At 41.4% G+C, this 12916-nt stretch overlaps 1 protein-coding gene across 1 annotated transcript in view; it reads left to right on the top strand.

The window, feature by feature from the left end:
* Window positions 1-12916, top strand: part of atg2a (autophagy related 2A) — a 28898-nt gene that overhangs the window by 11492 nt on the left and 4490 nt on the right. Inside the window, exons 12-33 of the mRNA XM_086303469.1 lie at window positions 179-320; window positions 706-804; window positions 1730-1885; window positions 2259-2532; window positions 2943-3015; window positions 3460-3634; window positions 3735-3877; window positions 4533-4654; window positions 4841-4998; window positions 5306-5438; window positions 5535-5719; window positions 5802-5882; window positions 7818-7924; window positions 8024-8116; window positions 8233-8303; window positions 9135-9211; window positions 10922-11092; window positions 11193-11319; window positions 11619-11833; window positions 11939-12168; window positions 12370-12505; window positions 12626-12853. Coding sequence (XP_086159595.1) covers window positions 179-320; window positions 706-804; window positions 1730-1885; window positions 2259-2532; window positions 2943-3015; window positions 3460-3634; window positions 3735-3877; window positions 4533-4654; window positions 4841-4998; window positions 5306-5438; window positions 5535-5719; window positions 5802-5882; window positions 7818-7924; window positions 8024-8116; window positions 8233-8303; window positions 9135-9211; window positions 10922-11092; window positions 11193-11319; window positions 11619-11833; window positions 11939-12168; window positions 12370-12505; window positions 12626-12853 — 3196 coding nt within the window. The remainder of the gene's footprint in view (window positions 1-178; window positions 321-705; window positions 805-1729; window positions 1886-2258; window positions 2533-2942; window positions 3016-3459; window positions 3635-3734; window positions 3878-4532; window positions 4655-4840; window positions 4999-5305; window positions 5439-5534; window positions 5720-5801; window positions 5883-7817; window positions 7925-8023; window positions 8117-8232; window positions 8304-9134; window positions 9212-10921; window positions 11093-11192; window positions 11320-11618; window positions 11834-11938; window positions 12169-12369; window positions 12506-12625; window positions 12854-12916) is intronic.

Here is a 12916-nt window from a genome sequence, read left to right as displayed (position 1 = left end):
AGTTAGTCTGTAGGTATTGAGGAGGATGCAGATGTTTTGAGAGGGTTTTTTTTCTCCTTCTTTCCGACTTTTTGTTGGTCCTGCTTCCGTCCTCTCTCTCAAATTGCATTCACACACAGTTGGTCAAGTTTTCCCACTGAGACCAAGAGTTTGTTTCTCTTTATCGTTCTCACTGCAGATTAACAGGAGCAGCGGTGCAGGTCGCCTGTGAGATGCGGAGTGGGAGACGCCAAAACAGGGCTGTGACCTCTGACCTTTCCTTCAGCAGACTGGAGATGTTAGAGTGCCTCTGGGAGGACGGAAAGCCGGAGTACTGTGAGGTAGATCATCTCTCTGTCAGTCTGTCGAGCTTTTAAACAAAAACAGGCAGTGTTCACACTTGTGTCCGTGCTAAGAATTTAATTTTGTGAAGCATTCACATTAAAGTCAGTGTTTGCACAGTCCAGAGTAAGTTATTTCATAAGAGCATCCAAATACTTAACAAACATCAATATTTAAGGTTTTGAGAAATGGCTGTTCAGACTAAAGTTATTGTAAAATAAAGGAAAAGTGACTTAAATTAGAGTTGAAAATGTCAGATAAGAACTTCACATTTAAGATGACCTTTCCCTATTGTCTGGAAGTGGTACGTTTGTTGCTTCTTTACCACCCCAAGGGAAAAACTACAAATCCAGTCTTAACTCTCCTGTGGGTTTCTCTTTTCAGCTGCTTCAGTTCCAGAAAGCTGGTCTGTTCACAGTTGGAGCTGCAGCCAGACCGTGTGCCCAGTTACACTACAGCCTCACTGAAAAACGCCTGCGTAAGGTAAGCGTTTCTAAACACACGGCCCAGTCTTTTTAGCCATCGAGTAGTCCGCTGACTTAGCCTCTCAAATTGCAAATTATTCTGGGTTCACATTGGAGCCAGGATACCCTGATGGTGGTTATTCAGTTCAAGACTTCCTGTTCTGTTCACCCATCATCGTTTACAAAATATACATTTTAAAAGCAGTGTATCAGGTAAAGTAAAAGTTAAAAGTATATCTTCTGATAATAAAGTGCAATTCACCTTTTAATTACCAAACCACAGTGTGCTCAGAAATATTTTCAGAAATGGTTTAATGGTTCCGTAATGAGTTTTACTGTAAACAAATATAAGTTATATTTATGGTTAGAGATTGGCACCAAAATGATTTCTATGTATTTTTCCCAATGCCAGCTGAGGTTAAAACAGTATAGGTTTGACTCAGAGTCATAGCCGAAATTAGTGTTTGCAATGGAGATCATACACGGGACAAGAAGCAGTTGCATGAAAATGTGAACTCCAGGAAGGACATTTTGATAGCTTAAAAAGAAAAGCATTAAGTATGCGTTTCTTACAGTTTTATTAAGAAAGATTTTCCCTCTTTTTTTTTTTTTCCATGTCATATTAAATAAAATTAGATATTTGTGACAAAACAAAACTTTACCCTTTAACTTTTTATGTCTTAAAATATTCAAAAGTTCAAGTAATTTTTTAAATATTTAATAGCTGTATCCTGAAAAATCTGTACTGTAACAATTCCAGTATTTATATATGCAGATTTTTGTGAAGCTCTTCAGAAGGATTGACCGCTAAAAGCCTTACAGTTTACTTTAGCTATTCAAACATAAACATGCGTAATCAACCAAACATTATGTCAAAAACTGATGTGAGAATAGCAACAATTTCTTTTTTCTTTAACCTGTTGTGTGTTCATGTGTTTCTGCAGGGAAAGCAGCAGGTGTTGCGGCGGAGCAGCGTTGTGCGAGTGGAGCTGGCTGAGCTTAGTGCCGAACTGGATTTGGACATCCTCAGCCGCCTGGAGAGCCTCAGCAAAGCCTTCAGCTACTGTCCCAATCAGACGCCTGGACCAGGACTCGTACAGGTCAGTGGAATAGATTTATTCTGTGAAAAAAATAAATGAGGTCACCCAGAGAGTACGAACTGTGTATCGTGTCTTAGGTCCAGACCATACAGAGAGACCTGCTGTTAAAAAAATCCCTCATGGTTACTGGATCTGAGGGGATACTTAATCTTGACATCATTAAAGGCTATAGAGTTTATAATTATAGTAATATGTTGGTAATACAAGCCACTGAGGCTCAGCCTCCAAAAGACTGTGAGCAGAAAAGCATTCAGATAAAACATAACATTAGCAGCTTTGTTCAGAGTCATAACTTTTTACTTTCTGAAGCTCTATGGTTGAAATGCTTCCTAAAATCCATGTTCACATGTTTTTCCTCCTACTGTCCTCTTAGACTCACAGCACCGAGCTCAGCTCCTCCTTCACCCTCCTGTCGCCTCACGCCGTCCTCAGACTTCGTTTCCCCATACCTGATCTGCAGCCCCTCCCAAAGCGTCGGCCTCCAACTCAGAGGGCGGTGCGGCAGGAAACCTTGGTGTTGGAGATGACAGAGTTTGAGCTGAAGCACCAGGAGGCCCCAGACCTGCAAAGTGAGCAGACTACACCGGGACAGCCGTGGGCCCCCTGCCTCACCCAGCTGCTGGAGGCCTCCTTCACCGACCTGCACGGTGGGAACACACACAAGTAGTTGTTACCTCTCAGTGAAGATTCATGACAGGAGGAACCAAAGCTAGATGACTAGATTACTGACCACTGTTTAGCAAAGACAGTCCGATGTACTTTTAGTGTTAAATTTAGTTATTAGGGACTTCTGGAAACAATAAACTGTAACTTTAATTTTAAATTAGCGCTATATTAAAAAAAAGAGACCCGTGTCTTTCTGTACATAAAGTTATGTTATATACAAGTGTCTTTTATAATGAATGCAGACATTTTCATATCTGGCGTTTTATATTGATGTACCCATCCAAGTTGTGTTTTTACCGGCTTGGTTTCTAAGATTATAGTTTAGTTAATAATTCCTTTAGTCTGATATTTAGAACTCAGTTTAATTTCCCAATGTCTTGTGTCTCACCAGGGTCATATGAGGGCTGGGAGGGAGGCTCTTTCCCTTGTATTAGAGTGAGGAAGAACCGGGACACTCTGCCCAGGTTAGTCCTTCTGATCATCAGTGGATCAGTGATTCATAAAAGGAGTCACAGACTCCATCTTATGATGCTCAAGAAGACCATCAGAAGAACACAATAAATGTGTTTTCAGCTATGGGAAGATTATAAAATATAATAAAAATGTCAAGATCTTTAATAAACTGAATTAGCATTTCCTCCTTTTGAGGCTGTGACCAAATTGTCTTCTCTTCAAATATTCACCAGCCCTTTTTTTCAGATACAGAAGCCAAAAGACAATATGTGTAATTCACGAAATTTGAGATGTTGAACTACATGTTTTAATTTTAACTTCACTGTTCAGGAGTCTGGTTCTTTCAGTACCATGAGGAGTAGCAACACTCGTGAGACAACTGAAGGCAAAGCTGATTTTCTTCATTATTCTTTCTCATCACTCATAGTCAGCTTTCCTCACGTCTTTGTGAACAGGATATCAGTGCGTGTGCGTGGAGGTGAGGCTCAGGGCCCAGCAGCTGGTCTGAGTGGCATGAACCCGGGCCTCATCAGGGATCTTGGTGCCGCCTTCTTTGAAAGTCACTGTGAATTCAACGACAAAACGAGCTCTCCTTTTTCCTCCAACCGCACCATGTTTGAGACTGAGGAGGTGTGCTGACACACACAAAAACATGACACATCCCAGTTTATAAACCATCTCAGCCATCCATGTTCCTCCTCGCCTCACCTCTCCTCCCTGTGTGTTTTAGATGGTGATTCCAGCCGACCCAGAGGAGATGCGTCAGTTTCAGGAGCAGTGTGTCGCTCAGTGTCAGTGTGCTGTGGACATCAGCATGCCACTAGCTTATATCCTGCTCCCCAGCAAACAGGCCTTCCAGAGCATCTATAACAGGTATGTAAAAAGTATCACAAGACCACTGCTTGCCCTCCCAGTTTAGAATAATCCAGGTGTCCTTAAAAAATATGGACTCTACTTTTTTTAAACTCTTAAGTTTAATATTCAAAATACAAACGACTCTTATAAAGTCTTACAGATGCACTCTACCTGTCTTGACACACAAAAGATTCTGCTGGCTTTAGGTGTTAATAGTGTCCAGTGCTGGATACATTTAAAAGTAACTTAATACATAACATATTACTGCTGATAAAGATTATGTTGCATCATTACTTATAGATGAACGTAACTCATTAAAGTTTTGCATCACCAGAGATAAACTTGCTCCTACAGTTTGCTCATGAGCGCTGGTTATATGTGCAGAGGGAGTCCAGCCCGAGTGTACTGACTTTAGCTGATTGTGTAGCGAGTTCATACTGCTAGTATTTCTTCCACCACATAACCCAGAACGAGCTCCTTCATTTCCCTCTGAGCGTCTCGGAGCTGTACTGTTAACGCAATTCTCCGTCTTTGAGGTGCTCGTGTCAAACGGACTTTGCTCGTTATATTAATACCTCTTCCAGCTTTGTTCCTATTTTCATCCTTATTTTGGTCTTAAATCCTGCCTCAGAACTAAAAGTAATTTCCCCTCACCCGTCCCTCTGTCCACAAGGATCAATAATGATCTGTTGATGTGGGAGCCTCCCCCGCCTCCTCCCCCCTCAGCCCACAGCCCCGACCACAGTCGCCATCACCAGGACGAGTTCCAGCTCTGCAAGTCGGCCTTTAGACTGGGTAAGTTTGGCTCATTTGATGGAAAACTTGAACATATTGTAGATTTATTAGACATAATAACCTCTCAGGTCATCTTATATTAAGTATTTTATTATGTTTGGAGAATTTTTCCTTCACTGATGACTAAAATTAAACAGACAAAATGTTTTTTCCTTCGTCTTCTCTCATGCTCTCTCTCTGCTGTAGACTCTGACTCAGAAGAGGACGAGTGTCAGTACTACTTGGCCAGTGAATCATCTGGAAAGTCGCATCCGATGGCTCCTCGTCCCAACCACAATCTGAGCCTTCTCTCCCTCACTGTGATTATCGGGAAGGGTCGCCTCCAAGCCAGGACAGACAAGAAGGTGGCCAGAAGACAGTGAATTTTGTGGATTTTAACTGCATCAGATACTAATTATTAAAACCTTCCAAGATTGTTTCTCTTAAACTACAATGTGTTGGAACTTCTTATTTTTAGCCTTTCAAGTCAGGAGATGAAGATTTAATGACTATAAAGTAGTTGTAATCAGATATCCAACCACATGTTAATGAATGTATTTATCGAAATCTATTCATAGTTACTATTATCATGAAGATGCGTAAAATGCTTTTCCATTGTTAACTGTGTATCCGTCATGTATTGTTCTGCTGACACTGATGTTATTGATTCAGGAGGACCAGAGTCACGGAGAGCTCGTGCTTGATCTGGAAGGGGGGAAGATATTCAGTGTAGCGCAGCACCAAAATGACCCCAATCTCAGTTTCCTGTGTCTGGAGAGCAGACGAGTGGAGCTCTACCATCGAGGTGCGCATTGTGTTATTTAAAGACATTTAGTTTCAGCATGGTGTGTGTTATGCACTAAGTATGCAGTTAACTTTTTCATATGCCACACAAACACAGCTGTCTTGAAGGACACCCCCATCCCGCAGCGGTTGGAAATGCCCAGCTTCATGCCCCCAAAGCACCTGGACCTCACCATCTACCCCACAGAGGTGGGAGTGAGCAGTGTGAGCGGCAGGGAGGGAGAGGTGCAGATGTTATCCACAGCCATCAAAATCACACTGGACCCTCAGAGAAATGTCAAGGCATGTCCTCATATACCTGATAGTGATGATGATGATTGTTATTGTTGTTGTTTTGGTTTTTTATTTCTTGTTCTCTTCACAGGAGTTCCTCGTTGCCTTTCGCCTTCAAGGTGCCACCATGCGACATTACATGACGCAGACTAACCACAGTTGGCACGAGCAGGTAAGAAGCTGAATGAATCGCGCTAAAGAGGCACAGCGGTGCAATGGTTTGTCTCCTAACAGCAAAAAGGTCCTCAGTCTGAATCCACCAGCTAGCTGATATGGAAGCCACTGAAAACAAAATAGCATTTTGCTGAATTTGAAATCTAGAGAGCTAGCTCACTGGTTAAGCAGGCGACCATATCCCATATCCATGCAGCAGCCTTTGCTGCGGCTCTTTATGTGTTGTTACCCCTCCCAGTCTCTTTCCTGTCTATCTTTTTCTGTCTAAATCAAACTAAAATGTTTAAAAAAAAACTTCTGAGGAAGTCAGAATTTTGACTTGCGGATGGCAAAAAATATATATTTTTCTGTGGGGGGAAACAAGCTTCTGTAGGCTTTTTGTGTGGAGTTTCCATGCTCTCTGCATGCCTTAATAAGTTCTCTCCAGGTCGTGCGGCTTCCTTTTGCAGTCCAAAGACATGCATGTGAGGCTAATTGGTGATTCTAAAATGGCAACAGGTGTGAAAATGAGCATGAATTTGTCTTCTTGTTCTCTGGGTTAGCCCTGCCATGGACTGGCGACCTGACCAGGGTCTACCTGCATCTCACCCCTTTGACAGCAGGACAGGCTCCAGCACTGCTGCAACCCTGAATCCTGAATTGGACATTTCGTTAAGAAAATGAATGGATGTTTTTGCTATTCAATTTTGAAGTATTTGGATTAGAAATTTCAGCTGTCATAGAGAAAAAATGTCAGATTTGCTGTTTTGCAATTCAGGAAATATCTTTTTCTTCCTACACTGCTGGTTTTTGGCATTCTACATTCTACAAAAAGAAATCTGTACAGATTTCTTTTTTCTTTTTTTTTGAACTGGTTAAAAAGGACTGAATAGAAACTAGACTAACACATTATTATTGTATTTATTTTTTTAGTGAGACATTTTTCCAAGTACTTGGAGTAAACACCTTCTCTCCTGCCCTCCCCTCTGGGACACTATCATAAAGAAATGACTGCTTTCAGTTCTAAAAACATTCCCTGCTCAGACTGCAAGTTTTTCTTTCTTGAGTAGAAATAATGCCAGCTAAATGTCAGTTTAGACTCTGCTATAGTCCCAGAGCTCCTTCCATCGTGAAAGAGTTTTATTCTTCTATCACTCTCCCTCTTTGCTTTTATTGGCTCTTACAACAACAGGACGCTTCTTTTGCTGTGTTGAGTTTCCACAGTTACTCTGGTTCTCCCAGCATCCAGCATTTCTCTAATCTGTGTGAAAATGGCTGAAAATAGCTACCAGGAAAACACAGGCTCTGTCTTACTCTAGTTTTGGAAGCACAATTAAGCCCTCATTTTCTTCATTTTCTGCACCATCAGTCTAAACACTGATGCTGTTATTATTTTATAGCCACTATCTTGTGCAGTTAACATATAATTCACGATTATACATTAAGAAAAAACGTTTAAATTGCTGCATCAGGGAGGTTGCAGGCGATTTAGAAAGTGCTGTAATCACTGATGTAGATGTGGTTTAGAGGAGATGTGTGGGGGAAAGAAAAAAAAAACTTGGACTTCACAGATTGATTATACAGGTCAGATTAATTGCACTGCAAATGTTTCTGTACAGGAAATTAATAAAAAATCCAGACAGCTGAAAACGGCTGCGAGTGTGCTGGCAGCTGCTATTAGTCTATTACCGGCTCTGCCAAAAACAACTTTTTGCTCCCAGAAATAATAAATAAGTATATGTTGTTACACCGTAGACAGGAAAAAAATATGATTTAAGATGGAAAATTACATAACTATAATGAGCTTTATCCTGCAGAACATGTAAATGTGGTAATTAAACCGGTAGTTAAACCATTTGGACTGAAGAGAAAAATAAAAAGCACACTCTACACAAAGAAGTCAAATAAAGTGGATAAAGTCTAAATTTACTTCATGACCTGCAAACTGTTCCAGCTGGTTGACTTCCTGGATGTCATCGACGATCCTATTCTGGGATACACCGCGCCGGCCGTCATCACTGTCCTCCACACGCACCTCGCTACCTGTGCTGTTGACTATAGGTATACACCCAAAAGAGAGGTTTTGTAAAATAATGTGGGCATGGATTTTGTTTTTGTTTTTTCTCGTTTTACACCCTTGTTTCATATCTTGTTTCTCAGACCCCTGTATCTGCCCCTGCGAGTGTTATTCACAGCGGAGTCCTTCTCTCTGTCCAGTAATATCATTGTTGACACTGCCACCTTCCACCTCAGGTACTCGACATAAAGATTGTCCATTAAAACGATAATCAAAAACGTCGCTGTCAGTTTTTGTCACAGTGTATGAATCGTTGGGAGACCTTTGTTCATTTTTGTTATGTTGCGGTCAGATTCATCCTGGATGATTCTGCTCTCTACCTCTCTGACAAATGTGAGACTGAAACAGTGGACTTGAGGAGAGGTAAGGTACTTCAGATGCCTTTTGGAGCTGTGTAAAAACAGGGGTTTGGTTTGGGTTTCCTTTTTGGATTTTATCTGTTAGAGTTATTCAGGACTGTGTGCTGAGGAACTCCAGTGAAGCTTAGATGAGAAGTAGCATTTTCTTTTCTTATCTTGCATGCATTAAACTAATCAGTGTCTTGCGATATCAGAAACTAACAGGGGACCGAATCATTGGCCATGCTGTTCAGAATGACAGATGACTGAACAGTGAAAATGGTTATCCCAAGTTTGGCGGTCTAGTATTTTTAACATGAGGCCTGTGAGACTGATATTAGAGCTGTTTAAGAGTAATTTACCACCCTCTGAATGGTTTTGGCCTTTAAAGTGGTGGATCACAAAAGAGTATGTGTGAGCTCTGTATGATGTTAAAGGGAGGTAGTACCCTCAGCCAATCAGAAGAAAGTAATCTTGAAGGGTGGAAAAGGGGGTTAAAATGGTTTGTTTCTTTATTGAAGCTCAGTTTAACATAAAGATTAAGATTTTGAACTGTTAATTATGCTCCAGTAGGGTCCAAGAATAGAAAATAAAAATATGACTGGAACTGGGCCTAAAAGGTCATCTTTATGCTGAAAAGAACAGCTACATCCACTATAATATTGGGAAGCTGAATGGCAAATAGAAAGGTTACTTAATATGTACTTTTTCCAAAAACAGGCATTCTGAAAACTGGTTTGCCAGTTTAAGGGCCTGTCCCGCAGTTATTGTTAGTAAAATAAACAAAAAAATGTGTTGAAATGACTACAAAATAAGCAGTTTCCTAATAAAACCACCGTGTGTTTGTGTCACACAGACTACGTGTGTGTCCTGGACATTGACCTGCTGGAGCTCGCCATCACCACATGGAAAGGCAGTGATACGGGAAAGCTGGTGAGTGCCCACCGTGTGTTTACTTACCTTTGTCTCCTTCACCCTCAGCAGCCGTGAACCACAGCAAGAAAAAAAAAGAGAAAAAGATTACTGCTGCCAGCAAAATATGTGAGCATAAATAAAACATCACAATTTAGCGCAATTATCTTCACAAACCACTAACAAGCACAGGCTACATGTTTATAAATATTTTGTTTGTTATAATGAAGTTTAAATACGATAAAAAGCTCCAGGTAGCAATTTAGGACTATAATCCATTTCAGCTGGGCAGGAAACCAAAACCAGCCACAGTAAACAGGGCCTCCCTCCTCACCGATGCAATTGTCCTATAACCAGGTCAGTGAGGACATATTCAGGGTATAATATGAAAAATGTCTGTTTAAAATCAATTAAAAAATGCTCTAAATGTCTATTCTCAGTCTTTATTTGGGTGTATTTGCTCTGTTTGCCCTTTTTTAATTATTGTTTTCCTTTTTATTAAGGTTTTAAAGTTTTTATGGGCTGTAATTAGACAAAAAAAATGTTTAGATCCCCAGGCAATACAGACAAACAAACGAAAGAAAGAACAAGAAAAAAAAAGATGGATAAGAGTCATTACAAGTAAGTTAAATATTCAGATAAACAAGGCATCAACAAAGCATAATAATGCAGCTATAAAAAACAAACAACCTCATCAGCAGCGGCTGTGGCTCAGGAGGGTAGACCGGGTCGTCTACCAATCAGAAGGTCGGTAGCTTGATCTTCAGTTTTCTTTAGTCTCCATGAAGCATCCAGGAGTGTGTGTGAATGATCGGTTTACAAAAGCGTGTGTGTGTGTGTGTGTGTGTGAATGAGGCTGGTAGTAAGGAAGTGCATTGAGTGCTTAGTTAGAATAGAAAAGTTATATATACAAGTACCTGTCCATGTTCTTGATTATGCCAAGCTCAGGTTTTCTGTGCTGGAGAAATTGCATGCAGTATACATTTTTAAATAGATTTTTGACTAGAAGTTTTTAAGTTTGTAGAATATTTAAAGGCACAATGAAATTATATTGGGGAAGAAAACTCCCTTCAGTCTTAATTGAGAATTATTGACTCACTGAAGAACATATCGAACGGCAGAAAAAAAACCTAAATCCCTCTGATGTAAATAATAGAATTAGTAGATACATTTATAGGAAAACACCCAGAAAGTAAAATGAAGGATGGGGATATGGATGATGTATTTGAGAAAATGTGAAGTAGAAAATATGTCATGAAAAGGAATCTCTTTTATTTTCTTTCTTGTATTAATTTACTATAAATTTAAAATGAGATACACAAAAAAAGTAGATATGTACAACATTAATATCTGGTAATAAATTAGAAATAAACTATTTCTAATGCATACAAATATATGCATTTCTTATACCCCACCTGTCCTTTTCCCCTTTATAGTATTTCTATAAACATGACTTTTAAAAGTTGTGATTTTTTTTCTCTTTTATGTATAGATTGAGGTTTCACAATGAAAAATTAAGTTAATACGTAAATAAAAAAATTATACATTTTAAGGATTAAAAGATGTTAGAGGTTAAGAGGATTTGATTTAATGAAGTCTCTGCCCACAATAAAACTCTTTATTTCTGTACCATTACACATTTTGTTAACATTTTTGACAAAAGTTCTCTCATCTCTCTTATGATCTTCCCTCTTGTGTTCCCACTGCCATTGTCCTCTCTTTATTCTGCAGTCCCAGCCGCTCTTTGAGCTCCGTTGTTCCAACAATGTGGTCCATCTGCACACCTGTGCAGATTCCTGTGCTGCCCTCGTCAATCTGCTGCAGTACCTGGTCTCTCAGGGCGACCTGCACCCGCCGCCACGGCACACCTCGCCCACTGAAATCGCTGGACAGAAATTACCAGTAAGGCTGGTGAAATGTGGAGTGTATGATGTTTACTTTAAAGATGTGATAAATTGGTCCAACATACCAATGTTGTTGTGTTGTTATGTTGTGTTATTAGCTGTCAGAAAGTCCAGCGTCTATGCTGCCCTGTCCTCCCGCTGAAACCGCCGAGATCAACCAGTACGACCTGGCTGACGCCTTAATCGACACGGAGAAGAGCCACAGAGAAGAAAGTTTAGAACCAGGTACTGCAGAGTTGCTCTGTTTATAACCCCTGGGATCATCCTGACATGCTATAGTTAGGTAAAATTATCCTGTTCCCATGTGTGTAGACATGCTTCACTTTACACACAGGAGATAACTTAAAAACTTAATTCAGTTCCTTTTTTTTTTTTTTTAAAAATGATATTGTTTGAGTGTCTGAAAACCCCAAAAATTCTTTAGTGGGAACAGTGGCATTCTTTGTATAACAGGAGGTATTATGGTCTGTATAGAGTACCAGTTTGCTAAATATTTACATCTGATTCTGTCTGCTTTCATCCAGGTTCACCTTCAATGCCGAGAAGCTCCCCCGTCTCCGTCTACCTGTTCCCCGATGAAGCCTCAAAGCACGGCCCCTCTGTCCTTCAGGGGGAGCTTGACGGGCTGGTTGCCACAGCAACAGAGGCGCAGGCAGATATGATGTCAGAGGAAGGCTCCGAGGGCTCCACCGACAATGACGACTTCTGTATCCTGGAGGCTCCCGGCATGGGCATCCCTGTGAGGGTCCCCTCTTAGCTTTCACTTCCCTGTCACCTCTCATTCATGAACCCATATCAGACTCTGCGCTCACTCACAAAATGTCTACATGTGTGTTTATTACAGCCCCGGGATGGGGAGCCCACGGTAACAGTGCTGTGCGAGGGGCCCATTAGAGTGAAGGACAGCCATTTTTCCCGGCCACGTGGCAGCTCAGACCTGCTCCGAGCCCCGAGTCGCTTCCCAGTGCCTCAGAGTAGGGTAGTTTTACGGGAGATCTCTGTGGTCTGGCACCTTTACGGGGGAAAGGACTTTGGAGGCAGGCCTATGTCTCTGCATGCTCAGAACGTCAACAGGTAACAATGCACATGAATTCTTTCATGCACAGACACCCATGGTTATCATATAATTAATTATATAAATATTAAATAACTGAAACATTAGTATGGTGATTGGTCCAGTCCATACAAGGTTTTTGAAACTTTTGTGTACATAGTTTGTCAGATTTATAGTTTTTGTTTTTGTTCTCCTGTGTGTGTGGGTGCACCTCTCTGCAGAGGTCGTTCAGTGCCCGCTGGCGTCCGTGGGTCACCTTCTCGCTCCGCCCCCTCCTCTCGACCGCAGAACTCTTGGCGCTCGGCTGGAGGCGTCGGCCGTCAGCACAGCCTGCTGATGGAGATACAGCTCACCAAGGTACACTAATGCACTGATATCACTGGTTTGAAAATGTACGTTTTTTTAAATACATATTGGCATACAGACATATATCACTGTACCTCTGTCTCAACATGTGTCTCCTGTTTTGTCCTCCAGGTGTCGTTCCAGCATGAGTCCTACCCGGTGGCAGTAGCGGGGCAGGATGGGGAGGGGTCAGCAGCACCTGTGGTCGGGGTCGGTCCCGGTGGTGAGCAGCCGCTCTCCAGGCAGGTGTTCATCGTCCAGGAGCTGGAAGTTCGAGACCGACTGGCCTCCTCACAAATCAACAAATTCCTCTACCTCTACACTAGTGAGAGCATGCCCCGCCGAGCCCACTCCAACATGGTGAGACAGAGAGACGGAGGGTCTTTGATTAGAAACTGAGTTTTCTGTCGTGCACAGCATCTG

Source organism: Aulonocara sp. 'chitande type north' Nkhata Bay, linkage group LG2 (assembly GCF_057382095.1).
Source record: "Aulonocara sp. 'chitande type north' Nkhata Bay isolate Kocher_YH1m ecotype deep benthic linkage group LG2, A_spYH_male_GT1.1, whole genome shotgun sequence".
NCBI lineage: Eukaryota > Metazoa > Chordata > Actinopteri > Cichliformes > Cichlidae > Aulonocara > Aulonocara sp. 'chitande type north' Nkhata Bay.
The sequence above is the reverse complement of the archived record's forward strand: the minus strand, read 5'-3'. Positions and strand labels throughout refer to the sequence as shown.